Here is a 23,395-nt window from a genome sequence, read left to right on the forward strand (position 1 = left end):
TTAGTTGTTTGTATCCCCTCTGGGCCTCTCGTTGGGAGTGTAGACTGCTTTATGGGAGGACGCTGTCTTCGGCTTCCACGGCTCGTGACATGCAACCCTCGTTGATTATCATGCTCCTCTTGCTGTGCTCCATCGACTCCGCTATCAGATGAGGGAGGAGATGGCAGCAGATGGCTCCGTGGAGAACGAACTCTAGGCATCCAACAAGTGTGTGAGCGGTAGTGTGTGTGTGAGTGGACAAATACACAATAAACAACAGAATCTGAATTATAAAATATATATTTTATAACATTTCTCCACAAACATATTTACATGTTTTTACAATGAGTCATATTTTCTCTTTAACCTATGTGGTCAAGCCTTGAGAATGTGTCACAAATACTTCATTCACAGTGCACTATAAACATCACAGTGCACTATAAACGTAAACAGTGCACTATAAACATCACAGTGCACTGTAAACGTAAACAGTGCTCTATAAACGTAAACAGTGCACTATAAACGTCACAGTGCACTATAAACGTAAACAGTGCACTATAAACGTAAACAGTGCACTATAAACGTAAACAGTGCACTATAAACGTCACAGTGCACTATAAACGTCACAGTGCACTATAAACGTCACAGTGCACTATAAACGTAAACAGTGCACAAGTGTCAGTTAAAGTCTAGACTGAATGTATATGTGGTTCACCCTACGTCAAACAGCTTTTCAGAAGATCAAATAAAACAACAGATAATGAAAAGTCTTGTCTAATAATACCAATAGTTGATTGTAGATTCATTTGGCCAAACGTCATTGAGGAAACACTACCTGGGCCACAATAGATGAGAAGAGAATGACTGCTAGACTGAACATTAAAGAGAGGGAACATCACTGTCATGGGAGAATGACTGCTAGACTGAACATTAAAGAGAGGGAACATCACTGTCATGGGAGAATGACTGCTAGACTGAACATTAAAGAGAGGGAACATCACTGTCATGGGAGAATGACTGCTAGACTGAACATTAAAGAGGGAGAACATCACTGTCATGGGAGAATGACTGCTAGACTGAACATTAAAGAGGGGGAACATCACTGTCATGGGAGAATGACTGCTGGACTGAACATTAAAGAGGGGGTACATCACTGTCATGGGAGAATGACTGCTAGACTGAACATTAAAGAGAGGGAACATCACTGTCATGGGAGAATGACTGCTAGACTGAACATTAAAGAGGGGGAACATCACTGTCATGGGAGAATGACTGCTAGACTGAACATTAAAGAGAGGGAACATCACAGTCTCAGTCTGCATCACAAATGGAACCCTACTCCCTATGTAATTCATTACTGTTGACCAGGGCCCATAGGTCTGTGGTGCCCTATAGAGGGAATAGGCTGCCAAATGGACAGGCTAACCATAGCTGATGGAGCCATTGAATAGGCTGCCAAATGGACAGACTAAACATAGCTGATGGAGCTATTGAATAGGCTGCCAAATGGACAGACTACATAGCTGATGGAGCTATTGAACCTCAGCTTTGAATGGAAAAATAGCAGTAATCACAGTACAGTACAGCACAGCACAGTACTCAGGGTAGAAGTAGTCCGATATCAGTTCAGTATTCAGGGTAGAAATAGTCCGATGTCAGTTCAGTACTCAGGGTAGAAATAGTCAGTTGTCTGTTCAGTACTCAGGGTAGAAATAGTCAGTTGTCTGTTCAGTACTCAGGGTAGAAATAGTCAGTTGTCTGTTCAGTACTCAGGGTAGAAATAGTGAAATATTAGCACAGTACTCAGGGTAGAAATAGTCCGATTTTAGTTCAGTACTCAGGGTAGATATAGTCAGATGTCAGTACAGTACTCAGGGTAGAAATAGTCCGATTTTAGTTCAGTATTCAGGGTAGAAAGAGTCAGTTGTCTGTTCAGTACTCAGGGTAGAAATAGTCCATGTCAGTAGAAGGGTAGAAATATACACTTTCCCACACCTCTATTAGCCCCTGAGTTTCTACTCTGTTATTCCCTCAGCTATTTACCAAAACAGTGGTAGGGTATCGGTTTGAACGGCAGATTGTATCTTTAATCTACTCTTAATAAAACATTATCCTGTGATGATGAGCTGGTTTTTAGCACCAAATTACTTCTTGTGAACACACACAAAGCACAATGATGGTGGAGCACTCCACACAATTCCCTTAATCTAACACACATAGATGAAACACTACAGTACTTTGAGTTACAAACTTGTGTCTGAGGTACATACACAACAGTATAAGACCATTATCCAAAAACAAATCTAAATTAAAATGTAAACGCTCTTGAAGGTAAAATTTGAGCATGTTTTGGTCCGATTCCACTCGAGGGGTTGAGTCAGTCGCGGTGATGTATCACATCGATCAACAGAACAGATCATTCTCCTCTTCCACGTCACAGGAAGGCACTGTCTGTTCCACTGAGCCCACTTCCTGTTCACTGACCCCTGTTTCCTGTGCGTTGGCGGCAGTGGTGTGGAACCACGGATGGATAAGCACCTCGGCAGCAGTCAGTCTGTCCCATGGTTCTTTCCTCAGCAGGGATCGCAGCAGACACTTGGCCCGGGGAGAGAGGCTCTCGGGTAGGCAGCAATGGCCCCGGCGGATCTTGGAGAAGAGGGTAGCTGGGTCTGGGTCGTGGAAAGGGTAGCGTCCCACCAGCATAGTGTAGAGCATCACCCCTAGGGACCAGACGTCCGCCTGCTTCCCGGAGTACGAGCTGGAGCCGTTCAGGATCTCCGGGCTGATGTAGGCTGGGCAGCCGTAGGTGTAGGACATAGCATCATCATCTCCTTCGAGAACCCTGCAGTCCTCCAGGCCTTCCAGCTTCACATGGGTCCTACAGGACAACAGAGCATGGGTTGGTTATTAACAGAGAGGGCGAAGCAAGAGGCTCCACTCACATCAAAATCTGTCCACGCGAGAATACAGCGATAAGCAGACCAAGAGGGTATTATTTTTATGGAGGTCTATGAGAGAGCGTCCGATTTGGTCAACAAAAATTGTGATTGCTAATTTGCTAAGTGAGACTTATTTGATCAAATATAAGTTCTGTAATGTTTAGGTTGTTACAAATGTATTGATATACGGCATCTCGGCAACTTGGAGAAATCTATTTTAATATTGGAGTCTGTTCACACGCGTATCTGCCCTCTCACTGGCTAAATATTCCCACCTGATCTTGCTTCCTCCCACCTGCCTTTCTGCATTTGCGACAACGACTCACATTGTTAGAGACCATCTCGTCATTATATAACATATCTCTGTTATTAGAACGATCACCGGTAACACTTTATTTGGATAGTCCGGATTTTCCATCTGTAGATGCTCTACAGATGGTCATACTATCAACAAACTATCTGTCGATAAGCAACTGATTGCTAATGTTAATGTTATGGTTAGAATAAGGGTTAGGTTTAGTGCTAGGGTAAGGGTTAAGGTTAGAATAAGGGTTAGGGTAAGGGTTAAGGTTAGAATAAGGGTTAGGGTAAGGGTTAAGGTTATGGTAAGGGTTAAGGTTAGGGTAAGGGTTAAGGTTAGAATAAGGGTTAGGTTTAGTGCTAGGGTAAGGGTTAAGGTTAGAATAAGGGTTAGGTTTAGTGCTAGGGTAAGGGTTAAGGTTAGGATAAGAGTTAGGTTTAGTGCTAGGGTAAGGGTTAAGGTTAGAATAAGGGTTAGGTTTAGTGCTAGGGTAAGGGTTAAGGTTAGGATAAGGGTTAAGGTTAGGATAAGGGTTAAGGTTAGGGTTAGAGCTAGATATTATATATACAAAAGTATGTTGATACCCCTTCAAATTAGTGGAGTTGACTATTTCAGCCATACCCGTTGCTGACAGGTGTATAAAATCAAGCTGACAGCCATGCAATCTCCATAGTAAACATAGGCAGTAGAATGGCCTTACTGAAGAGCTCAGTGACTTTCAACATAACACCGTCATGGGATTCCACCTTTCTAACAAGTCAGTTTGTCAAATATCTTCCCTGCTAGAGCTGCCCGGTCAACTGTAAGTGCTGTTATTGTAAAGTGGAAATATCTAGGAGCAACAACGGCTCAGGCGCTAAGTGGTAGGCTACAAAAGCTGTCCTTGGTTGCAATACTCACTACCGAGTTCCAAACTACCTCTGAAAGCAACATCAGTACAATAACTGTTCGTCTGGAGCTTCATGAAATGGGTTTCTATGGCCAAGCAGACGCACACAAGCCTAAGATCACCATGCGCAATGCCAAGCGCCGGCTGGAGTGGTGTAAAGCTCGCCGCCATTGGACTCTGGAGCAGTGGAAACGCGTTCTCTAGAGTGACGAATCACGCTTCACCATCTGGCAGTCCAACGGACAAATCTGGGTTTGGTGGATGCCAGAAGAACGCTACATGTCCGAATTCCTAGTGCCTACTGTAAAGTTTGGTGGAGGAGGAATAATGGTCTGGGGCTGTTTTTCATGGTTCAGGCCCCTTAGTTCCAGTGAAGGGAAATCTTAATGCTACAGCATACAATGACATTCTAGACAATTCTGTGCTTCCAACTTTGTGGAAACAGTTTGGGGAAGGCCCTTTCCTGTTTCCACATGACAATGGCCCTCATGCACAAAGCGAGTTCCATACAGAAATGGTTTGTCAAGATTGGTGTGGAAGAACTTAACTGGCCTGCGCAGAGCCCTCAACCCCATCGAACACCTTTGGGATGAATTGGAACGCCGACCGTGAGCCAGGCCTAATCGCCCAACATCAATGCCAGACCTCACTAATGCTTTTTTGTTTTAATGGAAGCAATGTTCCAACATCTAGTGGAAAGCCTTCCCAAAAGAGTGGAGGCTGTTATAGCAGCAAAGGGGGGGACCAACTCCATATTAATGCCCATGATTTTGGAATGAGATATTCGACAAACAGGTGTCCACATACTTTTGGTAATGTAGTGTAGTTAGTTGGAATATTACTGATAGTCTGTAGAATAACTATAGATGGACTATCCAAATAAAGTGTTACCTGCTCCTTAATGAAGGGGGAGGACATCTTAGGTATAACACCAGAAACATTAAACACATAGGTTAAGGATTCTGCAATACAGCGCCTTGCAAAAGTATTCATCCCCCTTGGCGTTGTTCCTCTTTCGTTGCATTACAACCTGTAATTTAAATGGATTTTTATTTGGATTTCATGTAATGGACATACACAAAATAGTCCTAATTGGTGAAGTGAAATGAACAAAAAATACTTATGATTGAAAACGGAAAAGTGGTGCATGCATATGTATTCACCCCCTTTGCTGTGAAGACCCTAAATAAGATCTGGTGCAACCAATTACCTCCAGAAGTCACATAATTAGTTAAATAAAGTCCACCTGTGTGCAATCTAAGTGTCACATGATCTGTCACATGATCTCAGTATATATACACCTGTTCTGAATGGCCCCAGAGTCTGCAACACCTCTAAGCAAGGGGCACCACCAAGCAAGCTGCACTATGAAGACCAAGGTGCTCTCCAAACAGGTCAGGGACAAAGTTGTGGAGAAGTACAGATCAGGGTTGGGTTATAAAAAAATATCAGAAACTTTGACCATCCCACACAGCACCATTAAATCCATTATTAAAACATGGAAAGAATATGGCACCACAACAAACCTGCCAAGAGAGGGCCGCCCACCAAAACTAACGGACCAGGCAAGGAGGGCGTTAATCAGAGAGGCAACAAAGAGAACAAAGATAACCCTGGAGGAGCTGCAAAGCTCCACAGCGGAGAAAGGAGTATCTGTCCATAGGACCACTTTAAGCCGTACACTCCACAGAGCTGGGCTTTATGGAAGAGTGGCCAGAAAAAAAGCCATTGCTTAAAGAAAAAAATAAGAAAACACGTTTGGTGTTCGCCAAAAGGCACGTGGGAAACTCCCCAAACATATGGAAGAAGGTACTCTGGTCAGATGAGACTAAAATTGAGCTTTTTGGCCATTAAGGAAAACTCTGTCTGGAGCAAACCCTGTGGTATGACTAAAGGTTCCTCTGTACACCAGCGGAACCCATCCATCTTGAGAGAGCTGGAGCAGTTTTGCCTTGAAAAATGGGCAACAATCCCAGTGGCTACATGTGCCAAGCTTATAGAGACATACCCCAAGAGACTTGCAGCTGTAATTGCTGCAAAAGGTGGCTCTACAAAGTATTGACTTTGGGGGGGGGGGGGGGGGGTGAATAGTTATGCACCCTCAAGTTTTCAGTTTTTTTGTGTTATTTCTTTTGTTTCACAATATAAAATATTTTGCATCTTCAAAGTGGTAGGCATGTTGTGTAAATCTAATGATACAAAACCCCCCAAAATCCATTTTAATTCCAGGTTGTAAGGCAACAAAATAGGAAAAATGCCAAGGGGGGTGAATACTTTCGCAAGCCACTGTAAGTACCCATTTCACGGTAAGGTCTATACTGGGGCAGAGAGCTGCAGTAAGAAGGGATCACGTGAATAAAGCCCCCTTCGGTTATTTAATTAACATCAGTCTTTGGCTAAGCACTTAGTACATCATAGATATCAAAACGTTTAAATGAAAATAAAGTCTTGTGAGTCTGTTAACAGTGGTGGAAAAAGTACCCAATTATCATACTTAAAGACACCTAAATAGAAAATGACAAAAGTAAAAGTGAAAGTCACCCAGTAAAAAAAAACTTTAGTAAAATTTGGTTTTAAATATACTTAAGTATCGAAAGTAAATGTAATTGCAAAAATAAACTTAAGTATAAAAAGAAAAAGTAAAAATTATTTCAAATTCCTTATATTAGCAACCAGCATGATTTGGTTAATATAGAGATAGGACAACACAGCATGGTTTGGGTATTAGAGATAGGACAACACAGCGTGGTTTGGGTATTAGAGATAGGACAACACAGCATGGTTTGGGTATTAGAGATAGGACAACACAGCATGGTTTGGGTATTAGAGATAGGACAACACAGCATGGTTTGGGAATTAGAGATAGGACAACACAGCATGGTTTGGGTATTAGAGATAGGACAACACAGCATGGTTTGGGAATTAGAGATAGGACAACACAGCATGGTTTGGGTATTAGAGATAGGACAACACAGCGTGGTTTGGGTATTAGAGATAGGACAACACAGCATGGTTTGGGTATTAGAGATAGGACAACACAGCGTGGTTTGGGTATTAGAGATAGGACAACACAGCATGGTTTGGGAATTAGAGATAGGACAACACAGCATGGTTTGGGTATTAGAGATAGGACAACACAGCGTGGTTTGGGTATTAGAGATAGGACAACACAGCATGGTTTGGGTATTAGCAGGTCTTATAATGCTCTTACATTGTTGACCTATGACAACGAGTACTTATTTCATTATGGATTAGAAGAATTCCCAGCCTCTATGGAGGACAGAGAGCAACGGCATGGCATCATTTTATGTAATGATCTGCCAATAAGCATTAGTTATCAGGACTTACAACGCCCTCTACTACAGTGATGATGATTCACTGGTGAAATGACCACGGTGATCCTAACCACCTCTAACTGGACATGTGCACAAAAGCAGTCTCCCAAATGGCACCCTATGTCAATAGAGCCCTGCTCTAAAGTAGTACACTATATAGGGAATAGGGTCCCATAGAGCCCTGCACTATATAGGGAATAGGGTTCCATAGGGCCCTGGTCTAAAGTAGTGCACTATATAGGGAATAGGGTTCCATAGGGCTCTGGTCTAAAGTAGTGCACTATATAGGGAATAGGGTGCCATGTGGGATTCAGCCTAGTTTATCCATATTCATTATCTATGTCTATGACCAATACAATCTGTTACTGGTCTGAGTTAGAGTGTCTATTCCTGACAGTGATTAGTGTAGTTAGCTACATCACCGAGACCATTCAAACAGCTCACAGATCAGATCCTTCATATTACACTGACAGACTGAAGTCACAGCCTGTTGTATCATGAAAAACCCCTGTCTGCATCCCTCAGCGAGTTCGGGCCAGAGGCAGCCAGGCCCTCATATCAGGCCAGAGGCAGCAAGGCCCTCCATCAGGCCAGAGGCAGCAAGGCCCTCCATCAGGCCAGAGGCAGCAAGGCCCTCCATCAGGCCAGAGGCAGCAAGGCCCTCCATCAGGCCAGAGGCAGCAAGGCCCTCACATCAGGCCAGAGGCAGCAAGACCCTCACACACACGGACGTGCGTGATCATACTGAACGATCAAATGAAGTATGGATGGATCACTATCTCGTAATGGCCTTTTGAAGAGAAAGGAAGCAATTTTCCCCCAACCCACTTCCTTCTCTGGGCTCACACACATAGATGCACTTCAGTACACAGCAGTGGTGGAAAAAGGACTCCATTATTATACTTGAGTAAAAGTAAAGATACCTTAATAGAAAATGACTCGTTCAATTAAAAGTCCCCCAGTAAAATACTACTTGAGTAAAAGTCTAAAAGTATTTGGTTTTAAATATACTGAGGTATCAAATGTAAAAGTATGAACAATTTAAAATGTCTTATATTAAGCAAACCAGACGGATAACCAGGGGCACACTCCAACACTCAGACATAATTTACAAACAAAGCATTTGTGTTTAGTGAGTCCTCCAGATCAGAGGCAGTAGGGACGACCAGGGATGTTCTCTGTTTAGTGAGTCCACCAGATCAGAGGCAGTAGGGACGACCAGGGATGCTCTCTGTTTAGTGAGTCCTCCAGATGAGAGGCAGTAGGGAGGACCAGGGATGTTCTCTGTTTAGTGAGTCCTTCAGATCAGAGGCAGTAGGGATGACCAGGGATGTTCTCTGTTTAGTGAGTCCTCCAGATCAGAGGCAGTAGGGATGACCAGGGATGTTCTCTGTTTAGTGAGTCCACCAGATCAGAGGCAGTAGGAATGACCAGGGATGTTCTCTGTTTAGTGAGTCCTCCAGATCAGAGGCAGTAGGGATGACCAGGGATGTTCTCTGTTTAGTGAGTCCTCCAGATCAGAGGCAGTAGGGATGACCAGGGATGTTCTCTGTTTAGTGAGTCCACCAGATCAGAGGCAGTAGGAATGACCAGGGATGTTCTCTGTTTAGTGAGTCCACCAGATCAGAGGCAGTAGGGATGACCAGGGATGTTCTCTGTTTAGTGAGTCCTCCAGATCAGAGGCAGTAGAGATGACCAGGGATGTTCTCTGTTTAGTGAGTTCTCCAGATCAGAGGCAGTAGGGACGACCAGGGATGTTCTCTGTTTAGTGAGTCCTCCAGATCAGAGGCAGTAGAGATGACCAGGGATGTTCTCTGTTTAGTGAGTCCTCCAGATCAGAGGCAGTAGGGACGACCAGGGATGTTCTCTGTTTAGTGAGTCCTCCAGATCAGAGGCAGTAGGGATGACCAGGGATGTTCTCTGTTTAGTGAGTCCTCCAGATCAGAGGCAGTAGGGATGACCAGGGATGTTCTCTGTTTAGTGAGTCCTCCAGATCAGAGGCAGTAGGGATGACCAGGGATGTTCTCTGTTTAGTGAGTCCTCCAGATCAGAGGCAGTAGGGATGACCAGGGATGTTCTCTTGCTAAGTGTGCGAATTGGACAATTTTCTGTCCTGCTAAGCACTCAAAATGTAATTTTATTAAGGAATGTAGTGAAGTAAAATTAAAAGTTGTCAAAAATATAAATAGTGAAGTAAAGTACCCCCAAAAACTTCTTAAGTAGTACTTTTAAGTATTTTTACTGATGTACTTTATACCACTGGTATAACAGTAGATCACTTCACACCCAGACAAATCCAGCCAAACACTCATTCACTGTGCTGTGCTATAGCCAAGTGAACAGCAGAGCTTAGATCCATGAGGTTGGGAGGTAGGGGGTGTCCTTAATCAGAGCCCGGACAGAACAAGTTCATGAACTGAGACTGGATGGGATGCATCCCAAATGGAGCCCTATTCCCTACATAGGGCCTATAGGGCTCTGGTCAAAAGTACTGCACTATACAGTATACTGTTTTATGGGGAATAGAGTGCCATTTGTAACTTAGTCAATATCCACGCCTCTTGTAACCCAAGAAAGAGCATGTAGATTATGGGCTTCCAACAGTGGCTGGTCTGTCTGAGAGAGAAACAGCACTGGTGCATAGCGACGGAGACAAACAGCCCTGGTGCATAGCGATAGAGACAAACAGCCCTGGTGCATAGCGATAGAGAGAAACAGCCCTGGTGCATAGCGACGGAGACAAACAGCCCTGGTGCATAGCGATAGAGACAAACAGCCCTGGTGCATAGCGATAGAGACAAAGTAGGTGAGTCATCTCCAGATGGAGTGGAAGAGATCTCTCCTCTCTCTTCCCCCTTCCCCTCCACTCTCTTCCTTTTTTCTCCCCTCCTCTCCTCCCCTCCCCTCCTCTCCTCCCCTCCCCTCCTCTCCTCCCCTCCCCTCCTCTCTTCCCCTCCCCTCCTCTCCTCCCCTCCCCTCCTCTCCTCCCCTCCCCTCCTCTCCTCCCCTCCCCTCCTCTCTTCCCCTCCCCTCCTCTCTTCCCCTCCCCTCCTCTCTTCCTTTTTCTCCTATCCTCTCCTCCCCTCCGTTCCTCTCATCCTCCCCTCCTCTCTTCCCCTCCTCTCCTCTCTTCCCCTCCCCTCCCCTCCTCTCCTCCCCTCCTCTCCTCTCCTCCCCTCCGTTCCTCTCATCCTCCCCTCCGTTCCTCTCATCCTCCCCTCCTCTCTTCCCCTCCCCTCCTCTCCTCCCCTCCCCTCCTCTCTTCCCCTCCCCTCCTCTCCTCCCCTCCCCTCCTCTCTTCCCCTCCCCTCCTCTCTTCCCCTCCCCTCCTCTCCTCCCCTCCCCTCCTCTCCTCCCCTCCCCTCCTCTCTTCCCCTCCCCTCCTCTCTTCCCCTCCCCTCCTCTCCTCCCCTCCCCTCCTCTCTTCCCCTCCCCTCCTCTCCTCCCCTCCTCTCTTCCCCTCCCCTCCCCTCCTCTCCTCCCCTCCTCTCCTCTCCTCCCCTCCGTTCCTCTCATCCTCCCCTCCGTTCCTCTCATCCTCCCCTCCTCTCTTCCCCTCCCCTCCTCTCCTCCCCTCCCCTCCTCTCTTCCCCTCCCCTCCTCTCCTCCCCTCCCCTCCTCTCCTCCCCTCCCCTCCTCTCTTCTCCTCCCCTCCTCTCTTCCCCTCCCCTCCTCTCTTCCCCTCCCCTCCTCTCCTCCCCTCCCCTCCTCTCTTCCTTTTTTCTCCTATCCTCTCCTCCCCTCCGTTCCTCTCATCCTCCCCTCCTCTCTTCCCCTCCCCTCCTCTCCTCCCCTCCCCTCCTCTCTTCCCCTCCCCTCCTCTCATCCTCCCCTCCTCTCTTCCCCTCCCCTCCTCTCTTCCTGTCTTCAATTTAAAGGCAATGCTACCAAATACTAATTGAGTGTATGTAAACTTCTGACCCACTTGGAATGTGATGAAAGAAATAAAAGCTGAAACAAATTATTCTCTCTACTATTATTCTGACATTTCACATTCTTAAAATAAAGTGGTGATCCTAACTGACCTATGACAGGGAATAGTTACTAGGATTAAATGTCAGGAATTATGAAAAACTGAGTTTAAATGTATTTGGCTAAGGTGTATGTAAACTGTAGATGGTAATGTTGTGGGGCCTCTTCACAGCCCTCAGCCAGTTATAGATGGTAATGTTGTGGGGCCTCTTCACAGCCCTCAGCCAGTTATAAATGGTAATGTTGTGGGGCCTCTTCACAGCCCTCAGCCAGTTATAGATGGTAATGTTGTGAGGCCTCTTCACAGCCCTCAGCCAGTTATAGATGGTAATGTCGTGGGGCCTCTTCCCAGCCCTCAGCCCTCAGCCAGTTATAGATGATAATGTTGTGAGGCCTCTTCACAGCCCTCAGCCAGTTATAGATGGTAATGTTGTGAGGCCTCTTCACAGCCCTCAGCCAGTTATTGATGGTAATGTTGTGGGGCCTCTTCACAGCCCTCAGCCAGTTATAGATGGTAATGTTGTGGGGCCTCTTCACAGCCCTCAGCCAGTTATAGATGGTAATGTTGTGGGGCCTCTTCACAGCCCTCAGCCAGTTATAAATGGTAATGTTGTGGGGCCCCTTCACAGCCCTCAGCCAGTTATAGATGGTAATGTTGTGGGGCCTCTTCACAGCCCTCAGTGCTGAGAGGAGACCAGTGGGGAGAGGAGACCAGTGGGGAGAGGAGACCAGTGCTGAGAGGAGACCAGTGCTGAGAGGAGACCAGTGCTGAGAGGAGACCAGTGCTAAGAGGAGACCAGTGCTGAGAGGAGACCAGTGGGGAGAGGAGACCAGTGCTGAGAGGAGACCAGTGCTGAGAGGAGACCAGTGGGGAGAGGAGACCAGTGCTAAGAGGAGACCAGTGCTGAGAGGAGACCAGTGGGGAGAGGAGACCAATGGGGAGAGGAGACCAGTGCTGAGAGGAGACAGCCATGTCAACAGCCAACCCACTTAACGTCTAGCTTGCTAATATTATTATTATTTTTTTTTTCACCCTCACTCTCTCCCACCCTCACTCCCTTCCACTCCCACTCTCTCCCACCCTCACTCCCTTCCACCCTCACTCCCTCCCACCCTCACTCCCTTCCACTCCCACTCTCTCCCACCCTCACTCCCTTCCACCCTCACTCCCTTCCACCCTCACTCTCTCCCACCCTCACTCCCTTCCACCCTCACTCTCTCCCACCCTCACTCCCTTCCACCCTCACTCTCTACCACCCTCACTCTCTCCCATCCCCACTCTCTCCCACCCACCCTCACTCCCTTCCATCCTCACTCCCTTCCACCCACCCTCACTCTCTCCCACCCTCACTCCCTTCCACCTCACTCTCTCCCACACACCCACTCACCCTCACTCCCTTCCACCCTCACTCCCTTCCACCCTCACTCTCTCCCACCCTCACTCCCTTCCACCCTCACTCTCTCCCACCCTCACTCTCTCCCACCCTCACTCCCTTCCACCCTCACTCTCTACCACCCTCACTCTCTCCCATCCCCACTCTCTCCCACCCACCCACCCTCACTCCCTTCCACCCTCACTCCCTTCCACCCTCACTCTCTCCCACCCTCACTCCCTTCCACCCTCACTCTCTCCCACCCTCACTCTCTCCCACCCTCACTCTCTCTCACCCCCACTCTCTCCCACCCTCCGTCCCTCCCTTCCACCCTCCGTCCCTCCCTTCCACCCTCACTCTCTCCCATACTCCGCCCCTCTCTCTCTCCTCAGTGCAGTGGAGTGACTCATCCCCTTTGCAGCCGTATTGCTGTCAGAGAGACTGTATTGCTATCAGAGAGACCGTATTGCTATCAGAGAGACCGTATTGCTATCAGAGAGACTGTATTGCTATCAGAGAGACCGTATTGCTATCAGAGAGACCGTATTGCTATCAGAGAGACCGTATTGCTGTCAGAGGGACCTCAGAGAGACCGTATTGCTGTCAGAGAGACCGTATTGCCATCAGAGAGACTGTATTGCTGTCAGAGAGACCGTATTGCTAGTCAGAGAGACCGTATTGCTAGTCAGAGAGACCGTATTGCTGTCAGAGAGACCGTATTGCTATCAGAGAGACTGTATTGCTATCAGAGAGACCGTACTGCTATCAGAGAGACCGTATTGCTATCAGAGAGACCGTATTGCTGTCAGAGAGACCGTATTGCTATCAGAGAGACCGTATTGCTATCAGAGAGACTGTATTGCTATCAGAGAGACCTCAGAGAGACCGTATTGCTATCAGAGAGACCGTACTGCTATCAGAGAGACCTCAGAGAGACCGTATTGCTATCAGAGAGACCGTATTGCTATCAGAGAGACCTCAGAGAGACCGTATTGCTATCAGAGAGACTGTATTGCTATCAGAGAGACTGTATTGCTATCAGAGAGACCTCAGAGAGACCGTATTGCTATCAGAGAGACTGTATTGCTATCAGAGAGACCGTATTGCTATCAGAGAGACCGTACTGCTATTAGAGAGACCTCAGAGAGACCGTATTGCTATCAGAGAGACTGTATTGCTATCAGAGAGACCTCAGAGAGACCGTATTGCTATCAGAGAGACTGTATTGCTATCAGAGAGACCGTATTGCTATCAGAGAGACCGTACTGCTATCAGAGAGACCTCAGAGAGACCGTATTGCTATCAGAGAGACCTCAGAGAGACCGTATTGCTATCAGAGAGACCGTATTGCTATCAGAGAGACTGTATTGCTATCAGAGAGACCTCAGAGAGACCGTATTGCTATCAGAGAGACCGTATTGCTATCAGAGAGACTGTATTGCTATCAGAGAGACCGTATTGCTATCAGAGAGACCGTATTGCTATCAGAGAGACCGTATTGCTATCAGAGAGACCTCAGAGAGACCGTATTGCTATCAGAGAGACCGTATTGCTATCAGAGAGACTGTATTGCTATCAGAGAGACCTCAGAGAGACCGTATTGCTATCAGAGAGACCGTATTGCTATCAGAGAGACTGTATTGCTATCAGAGAGACCGTATTGCTATCAGAGAGACCTCAGAGAGACCGTATTGCTATCAAAGAGACTGTATTGCTATCAGAGAGACTGTATTGCTATCAGAGAGACCGTATTGCTATCAGAGAGACCGTATTGCTGTCAGAGAGACCGTATTGCTATCAGAGAGACCTCAGAGAGACCGTATTGCTATCAGAGAGACCGTATTGCTATCAGAGAGACCTCAGAGAGACCGTATTGCTATCAGAGAGACCGTATTGCTATCAGAGAGACTGTATTGCTATCAGAGAGACCGTATTGCTATCAGAGAGACCGTATTGCTATCAGAGAGACCGTATTGCTATCAGAGAGACCTCAGAGAGACTGTATTTCTATCAGAGAGACCGTATTGCTATCAGAGAGACCGTATTGCTGTCAGAGAGACCGTATTGCTATCAGAGAGACCTCAGAGAGACCGTATTGCTATCAGAGAGACCGTATTGCTATCAGAGAGACTTGAGCAGAGCGACTCCAGCTTCTCACACAACAACAACACACCACACCACAAGCATTGCTGTTGAAAGTAACTGCTGTTGAAACTCTGCTCGAATCATTTCTACCACATTAGAGGCTGCTGCCTATAGGCATAGACTAGAAATCACTGTGCTGCCTACAGGCATAGACTAGAAATCACTGTGCTGCCTACAGGCATAGACTAGAAATCACTGTGCTGCCTACAGGCATAGACTAGAATTCACTGTGCTGTCTACAGGCATAGACTAGAAATCACTGGGCACTTTAAGGAATGGAACAGTAATCACTTCAATAATGTTTACATATCTGGCGTTACTCATCTCATATGTATATACTGTATTCTGTACTATTCTACGGTATCTTAGTCTATGCATTACTCATCTCATATGTATATACTGTTTTCTATACTATTCTACTGTATCTTAGTCTATGCATTACTCATCTCATATGTATATACTGTATTCTGTACTATTCTACTGTATCATAGTCTATGCATTACTCATCTCATATGTATATACTGTTTTCTGTACTATTCTACGGTATCTTAGTCCGTTCCGCTCTGACATCGCTCGTCCAAATGCATACGGTCTTAATTCATTCCTTACTTAGATTTGTGTTATATGTTGTGTAATTTGTTAGATGTTACTAGTTAGATATTATTGTTGGAGCTAGGAACACCAGCATTTAGTTAGATACTACTGTTGGAGCTAGAAACACAAGCATTTAGTTAGATATTACTGTTGGAGCTAGGAACACAAGCATTTAGTTAGATATTACTGTTGGGGCTAGAAACACAAGCATTTAGTTAGATACTACTGCACTGTTGGAGCTGGGAACACAAGCATTTAGTTAGATATTACTGTTGGAGCTAGAAACACAAGCATTTAGTTAGATATTACTGTTGGAGCTGGGAACACAAGCATTTAGTTAGATACTACTGTTGGAGCTGGGAACACAAGCATTTAGTTAGATATTACTGTTGGAGCTAGAAACACAAGCATTTAGTTAGATATTACTGTTGGAGCTAGAAACACAAGCATTTAGTTAGATACTACTGCACTGTTGGAGCTGGGAACACAAGCATTTAGTTAGATATTACTGTTGGAGCTAGAAACACAAGCATTTAGTTAGATATTACTGTTGGAGCTAGAAACACAAGCATTTAGTTAGATACTACTGCACTGTTGGAGCTGGGAACACAAGCATTTAGTTAGATATTACTGTTGGAGCTAGAAACACAAGCATTTAGTTAGATATTACTGTTGGAGCTGGGAACACAAGCATTTAGTTAGATACTACTGTTGGAGCTGGGAACACAAGCATTTAGTTAGATATTACTGTTGGAGCTAGGAACACAAGCATTTAGTTAGATACTACTGCACTGTTGGAGCTAAGAACACAAGCATTTAGTTAGATATTACTGTTGGAGCTAGGAACACAAGCATTTAGTTAGATACTACTTTACTGTTGGAGCTAGGAACACAAGCATTTAGTTAGATACTACTGCACTGTTGGAGCTAGGAACACAAGCATTTAGTTAGATATTACTGTTGGAGCTGGGAACACAAGCATTTAGTTAGATATTACTGTTGGAGCTGGGAACACAAGCATTTAGTTAGATACTACTGCACTGTTGGAGCTAAGAACACCAGCATTTAGTTAGATATTACTGTTGGAGCTAGGAACACAAGCATTTAGTTAGATACTACTGCACTGTTGGAGCTAAGAACACCAGCATTTAGTTAGATATTACTGTTGGAGCTAGGAACACAAGCATTTAGTTAGATATTACTGTTGGAGCTGGGAACACAAGCATTTAGTTAGATACTACTGCACTGTTGGAGCTAAGAACACAAGCATTTAGTTAGATATTACTGTTGGAGCTAGGAACACAAGCATTTAGTTAGATATTACTGCACTGTTGGAGCTAAGAACACCAGCATTTAGTTAGATATTACTGTTGGAGCTAGGAACACAAGCATTTAGTTAGATATTATTGTTGGAGCTAGGAAAACAAGCATTTAGTTAGATATTACTGTTGGAGCTAGATACACAAGCATTTAGTTAGATACTACTGCACTGTTGGAGCTAGGAACACAAGCATTTAGTTAGATATTACTGTTGGAGCTGGGAACACCAGCATTTAGTTAGATATTACTGCACTGTTGGAGCTAGGAACACAAGCATTTAGTTATATATTACTGTTGGAGCAAGAAACACAAGCATTTAGCTAGATATTACTGTACTGTTGGAGCTAGGAACACAAGCATTTAGTTAGATATTACTACACTGTTGGAGCTGGGAACACAAGCATTTAGTTAGATATTACTGTTGGAGCTAGGAACACAAGCATTTAGTTAGATATTACTGTTGGAGCTAGGAACACAAGCATTTAGTTAGATACTACTGCTCTGTTGGAGCTAAGAACACCAGCATTTAGTTAGATATTACTGTTGGAGCTAGAAACACCAGCATTTAGTTAGATATTACTGTTGGAGCTAGAAACACCAGCATTTAGTTAGATATTACTGTTGGAGCTGGGAACACAAGCATTTAGTTAGATACTACTGCACTGTTGGAGCTAGAAACACCAGCATTTAGTTAGATATTACTGTTGGAGCTGGGAACACAAGCATTTAGTTAGATACTACTGCACTGTTGGAGCTGGGAACACAAGCATTTAGTTAGATATTACTGTTGGAACTGGGAACACAAGCATTTAGTTAGATATTACTGTTGGAGCTGGGAACACAAGCATTTAGTTAGATACTACTGTTGAAGCTAGAAACACCAGCATTTAGTTAGATACTACTGTTGGAGCTGGGAACACAAGCATTTAGTTAGATATTACTGTTGGAGCTAGGAACACAAGCATTTAGTTAGATATTACTGCACTGTTGGAGCTAAGAACACCAGCATTTAGTTAGATATTACTGTTGGAGCTAGAAACACAAGCATTTAGTTAGATACTACTGCACTGTTGGAGCTAAGAACACCAGCATTTAGTTAGATATTACTGTTGGAGCTGGGAACACAAGCATTTAGTTAGATATTACTGTTGGAGCTAGAAACACCAGCATTTAGTTAGATATTACTGTTGGAGCTGGGAACACAAGCATTTAGTTAGATATTACTGTTGGAGCTAGGAACACAAGCATTTAGTTAGATATTACTTTTGGAGCTAGGAACACAAGCATTTAGTTAGATATTACTGCACTGTTGGAGCTAAGAACACCAGCATTTAGTTAGATATTACTGTTGGAGCTGGGAACACAAGAATTTAGTTAGATACTACTGCACTGTTGGAGCTAAGAACACCAGCATTTAGTTAGATACTACTGTTGGAGCTGGGAACACAAGCATTTAGTTAGATATTACTGCACTGTTGGAGCTGGGAACACAAGCATTTAGTTAGATACTACTGCACTGTTGGAGCTAGAAACACCAGCATTTAGTTAGATATTACTGTTGGAGCTGGGAACACAAGCATTTAGTTAGATATTACTGTTGGAGCTAGAAACACAAGCATTTAGTTAGATATTACTGTTGGAGCTAGAAACACCAGCATTTAGTTAGATATTACTGTTGGAGCTGGGAACACAAGCATTTAGTTAGATATTACTGTTGGAGCTAGGAACACAATCATTTAGTTAGATATTACTGTTGGAGCTGGGAACACAAGCATTTAGTTAGATATTACTGTTGGAGCTGGGAACACAAGCATTTAGTTAGATATTACTGTTGGAGCTAGAAACACCAGCATTTAGTTAGATATTACTGTTGGAGCTAGAAACACAAGCGTTTAGTTAGATGCTACTGTTGGAGCTAGAAACACAAGCATTTAGTTAGATACTACTGTTGGAGCTAGGAACACAAGCATTTCGCTACACCCACAATAACATCTGCTAAACATTTGTATGTGACAAATAACATTTGATTTGATTTGATTTCTATTAAGAGAGGAGAGGACTATGGGAAAGGGAGGTGTTCTACAATAAAGACATTGAGGCTGTCTGTAGGGGGGGGTCCTTTCACACTACACAGCCAAGCTGAGCAAAGCTGAGCCAAGTTGAGTCAAGCTGAGCCAAGCTGAGCCAAGCTAAGTCAAGTTGAGTCAAGCTGAGCCAAGCCGAGCCGAGTCAAGCTGAGCCAAGCCGAGCCGAGTCAAGCTAAACCAAGCTGAGTCAAGCTGAGCCAAGCCGAGCCGAGCCGAGTCAAGCCAAGCCAAGCCAAGCTGAGTCAAGCTGAGCCAAGCTGAGCCAAGCTGAGCCGAGCCGAGTCAAGCCAAGCTGAGCCAAGCTGATTCAAGCTGAGCCAAGCCGAGCTGAGTCAAGCTGAGTCAAGTTGATCCAAGCTGAGCCAAGCTGAGCCAAGCTGAGTCAAGCTGAGCCAAGCTGAGTCAAGTTGAGCCAAGCTGAGTCAAGCTGAGCTAAGCTGAGCCAAACTGTGCTGTGCTGGCAAGGTTACATATTCACCATAAGTGCTGGAATGGTCATAATATCTGACCCAGCTTGGTATGGTTTGGGTAGACAGGATATTGTATGAAAACGGCACACGTGTCATCTCACCTTTTCCTGTCGGAGAAGACAAATTTGCGTAGCTTCAGGTCTCCTAATACGACGCCATGCTGGTGGCAGTGTGTCACGGCCGACGCCACCTGGTGAAAGAGCTGTGCCGCACGCTCCTCGTCCAAACGCTTGCAGCTCTTAACGAAGGTGTGCATGTCCCCGTGGTCCTTCTCTAGGAAGACGTAAGCCCAGCGCTCCCCCAGCACAATGTCTCGGATACGACTGATGTTCCTGTGGACTGGCAGGATGCGGTACGCCCGGATCTTCTCCTGGTACAGACCCATGTCAAACACCTGTGACAACAGAGAGAGGTGGATTCAGATGTATTAGCTTAGAGTTTGGCCCCAGTGGTGTGAGTCAATACGTATTATAATCGTCTAACAAATCCAATCCATTGAAAACAACTGATTTCAAATGTTTAGTATTTAAACCTGTAGGATATCAGTGTGGGCTCTGCTTATTTATGAGAGTTTTGCCCCCAAGGGGTGGAGAGAGAGGACTTCCACCAATAATAAAAGGTGTTTGTTATTTAATGTGTTAAAATTAGGGGACGCATGTCTCCCAAACTACACCTGGCTTTAATCTCATCCGTGATCAAGGTTGGTCTTTATTTATGCACCTGGAACAGGAGAAGGATAACTCTACATTTCCACTCCAATGTTTGCATATCATATTTCGCCCGTGGTGTGGCGTATTCTACTGACGTGAATGCAAATGAGAGGAGTCGATAAACAGCGGAGAGGGTGTGATGTGTGAAACCATCAGCTACGTAACATAAACTCTAATGAAAGGTGGCCATGGTCAAGTAGGCTTTTATCGTATTATTATTATTAGGCTATTACCGTGTTATTAGTTTTTATCGTATTATTAGGCTATTACCGTATTATTCAGTTTTTACAATATTATTAGGCTATTACCGTACTATTAGGCTTTTATCGTATTATTAGGCTATTACAGTATTAGTCAGTTTTTACCTTATTATTTGGCTATTACCATATTATTCGGTTAGGATATTACCGTACAATTAGGCTTTTAACGTTAGGCTTTTATCGTATTATTAGGCTATTACCATATTATTAGGTTTTTACGAAGTTATTAGGCTATTACCGTATTATTTGATTTATATCGTATCATTGGGCTATTACCGTATTATTAGGCTATTACCATATTATTAGGCTATTACCATATTATTAGGTTTTTCGATGTTATTAGGCTATTACCGTATTATTCAGTTTTTATCGTATTATTAGGCTATTACCGTATTATTTGATTTATATCGTATTATTAGGCTATTACCGTATTATTTGATTTATATCGTATTATTAGGCTATTACCATATTATTCAGTTTTTATCGTACTATTAGGCTAACATATAATTAGGACATTATCATATTATTAAGCTTTAATCGTTAGGCTTTAAACATATCATTAGACTATTACCATGTTATTAGGTTTTTACGATGTTATTAGGCTATTACCGTATTATTCCGTTTTTATTGTATTATTAGGCTATTACTGTATTATTAGGATATTACCGTATTATTCTGTTTTTATCGTATTATTAGGCTATTACCGTACTATTAAGTTATTATCGTACTATTAGGCTTTTAACATATAATTAGGACATTATCATATTATTAAGCTTTAATCGTTAGGCTTTTACCGTATCATTAGGCTATTACCATATTATTAGGTTTTTACGATGTTAATTTATTATTCCGTTTTTATCGCATTATTAGGCTATTACCGTATTATTCGTTTTTATTGTATTATTAGGCTATTACCATATTATTCAGTTTTTATCGTACTATTAGGCTTTTAACATATAATTAGGACATTATCATATTATTAAGCTTTTATCGTTAGGCTTTTACAGTATTATTTGTCTATTATTACCATATCATTAGGCTATTACCGTATTATTAAGCTTTTATTGTATGTTATTAGGCTATTACCGTTTTATTAGGTTTTTACCGTATTATTAGGATATTACCATACTATTAGGCTTTTACCGTATAATTGGGCTATTATCGTATTATTCCGTTTTTATCGTACTATTAGGCATTTACCGTATAATTGGGCTATTATCGTATTATTAAGCTTTTACCGTATAATTGGGCTATTATCGTATTATTAAGCTTTTACCGTATAATTGGGCTATTATCGTATTATTCATTTTCTCCCAAGTTATTAGGATATTACGGTATTATTCAGTTTTTACTGTATTGTTAGGCTTTTACCATATTATCAGCCTTTTACCATATTATTAGTATTTTACCGTATTATTTGTCTTTTACTGTATTATTCGGTTATTACTTTATTATTAGGATTTTACTGTATTATTAGGCTATTACCTTATTATTACTCAACGTGCAAAAGGCGCAAGGGGTGTTTGGATCATTGGCCACTGCTCATCAATGCATAACATAATGAATAAATGAATGATTTAAATAGGCTACTGTCACATTATTATTTCAGTGAAAAACGTTGTATAATGACACGAACGGGTTCATGAAGACTAGGCTTCATGTGAGGTTGTGTGTTGTTGAGCAACACACCACATCTCAGAAACGGTCATTCATTCAAAGAAATTGCACAATGAATGTTTATGGTCTTTGGACTTACCTTGCACACCAGCGCGTCTCCAGTGTCAATGTTGAGTGCGCTGTGCATCCTGTCCCGATCAGCCATATGTAGGAGCAGAAACTGACCTATCCGGGACGGACCTTGACGAGTCGGGCCGCTCGAGGGGACCGGGGACAGCAGTGACCCTGGCGAGCTACCGAGGAGCCCCGAGTCACCCGGAGACTCACTCAGCCTGGCGCATTTGGACACCAGCTCTTCACCGGTTTCTGAGTCCTCCCGTTTCTGTCCGACTCTTGTCGTGCGGATGCATGGGACCGGGTGGCTCCACTTAACGTTTTTCATTCTAATAGAGCAAATGATCACTCTGCAAACGCGAATCAATAAACCGTGTATTGTATCCAAATCAGATTACTTTTATGATTAATGGCAAATTGTGCTTTTCATTATTGTAGCTTCCTAATGCGCATGGAGCAGCTGCTGTCCCAACGCTTTTCACCAAACGGCAACTCTTACTTCTCAGGTTAAATCTATTTGTATGCTGCATCAAGAATCTGGTAGTGGAATGTATCCTTCAAATACAGCTTCTGTGTCAAACCCTGTCGTCGCTTTTTGGGGACAGCCCAAGTCCAGTCAGTCCCCAAAAGGGTCTCCCAAATGTCCGTCTGGACTGGAGAGAGGATGTCCAGAGAGATCGTGTTGTACTTTCTGGTGTGAAATTCTCCCCGCTGTACGGAGAGAGAGAGAGAGAGAGAGAGAGAGAGAGAGAGAGAGAGAGAGAGAGAGAGAGAGGGAGAGAGAGAGAGAGAGAGAGAGAGAGAGAGAGAGAGAGAGAGAGAGAGTCTAGCACAGAGCAGAAAAAGCTACAGCTGATTCCAAAGCCTTACAGTCGAACAGCGCCGCTGGAACTCCGCCCGGTCCAGCCTCCTCTTGAATGACACATGCAGCCTCTGGCGACGATTGAGCAATTCACGCACACACACACACACACACACACACACACACACACACACACACACACACACACACACACACACACACACATTACACAGGCCGATAACCCACAGCCTGCTTTTGACCCTGTTCTTACACAGGCCCATAAACCATCATCATAAATGAATGTGGGTCATATAGCCTAGAGTAGGCCTAGTCTGACAAGGCGACAAGGTCTCAATAAATAGTTCATCTGAACCAAATAGTCCTAATATTGTCGATAGGTAGCCTAGAGGTTAAGAGCATTGGGCCAGTAACCGATAGGTCGCTGGTTTGAATCTGTGAGCTGACTAGGTGAATAATCTGCTGATGTG

General features: G+C 44.1%; 1 protein-coding gene across 1 annotated transcript; it reads right to left on the reverse strand.

Annotated features, from left to right (window-relative positions):
- Positions 1–261: 261 nt before the first annotated feature.
- LOC115190939 (tribbles homolog 1) lies at positions 262–22,851 on the reverse strand. The gene is made up of 3 exons (XM_029748977.1): positions 22,131–22,851; positions 19,506–19,798; positions 262–2,857 (listed from the first exon to the last, which is right to left on the reverse strand). The coding sequence occupies exons 1-3, from the start codon at positions 22,431–22,433 to the stop codon at positions 2,383–2,385; spliced, it is 1,071 nt and encodes a 356-aa protein (XP_029604837.1). The 5' UTR covers positions 22,434–22,851; the 3' UTR covers positions 262–2,382.
- Positions 22,852–23,395: the final 544 nt, after the last annotated feature.

Source organism: Salmo trutta, unplaced genomic scaffold, assembly GCF_901001165.1.
Source record: "Salmo trutta unplaced genomic scaffold, fSalTru1.1, whole genome shotgun sequence".
Classification (NCBI taxonomy): domain Eukaryota; kingdom Metazoa; phylum Chordata; class Actinopteri; order Salmoniformes; family Salmonidae; genus Salmo; species Salmo trutta.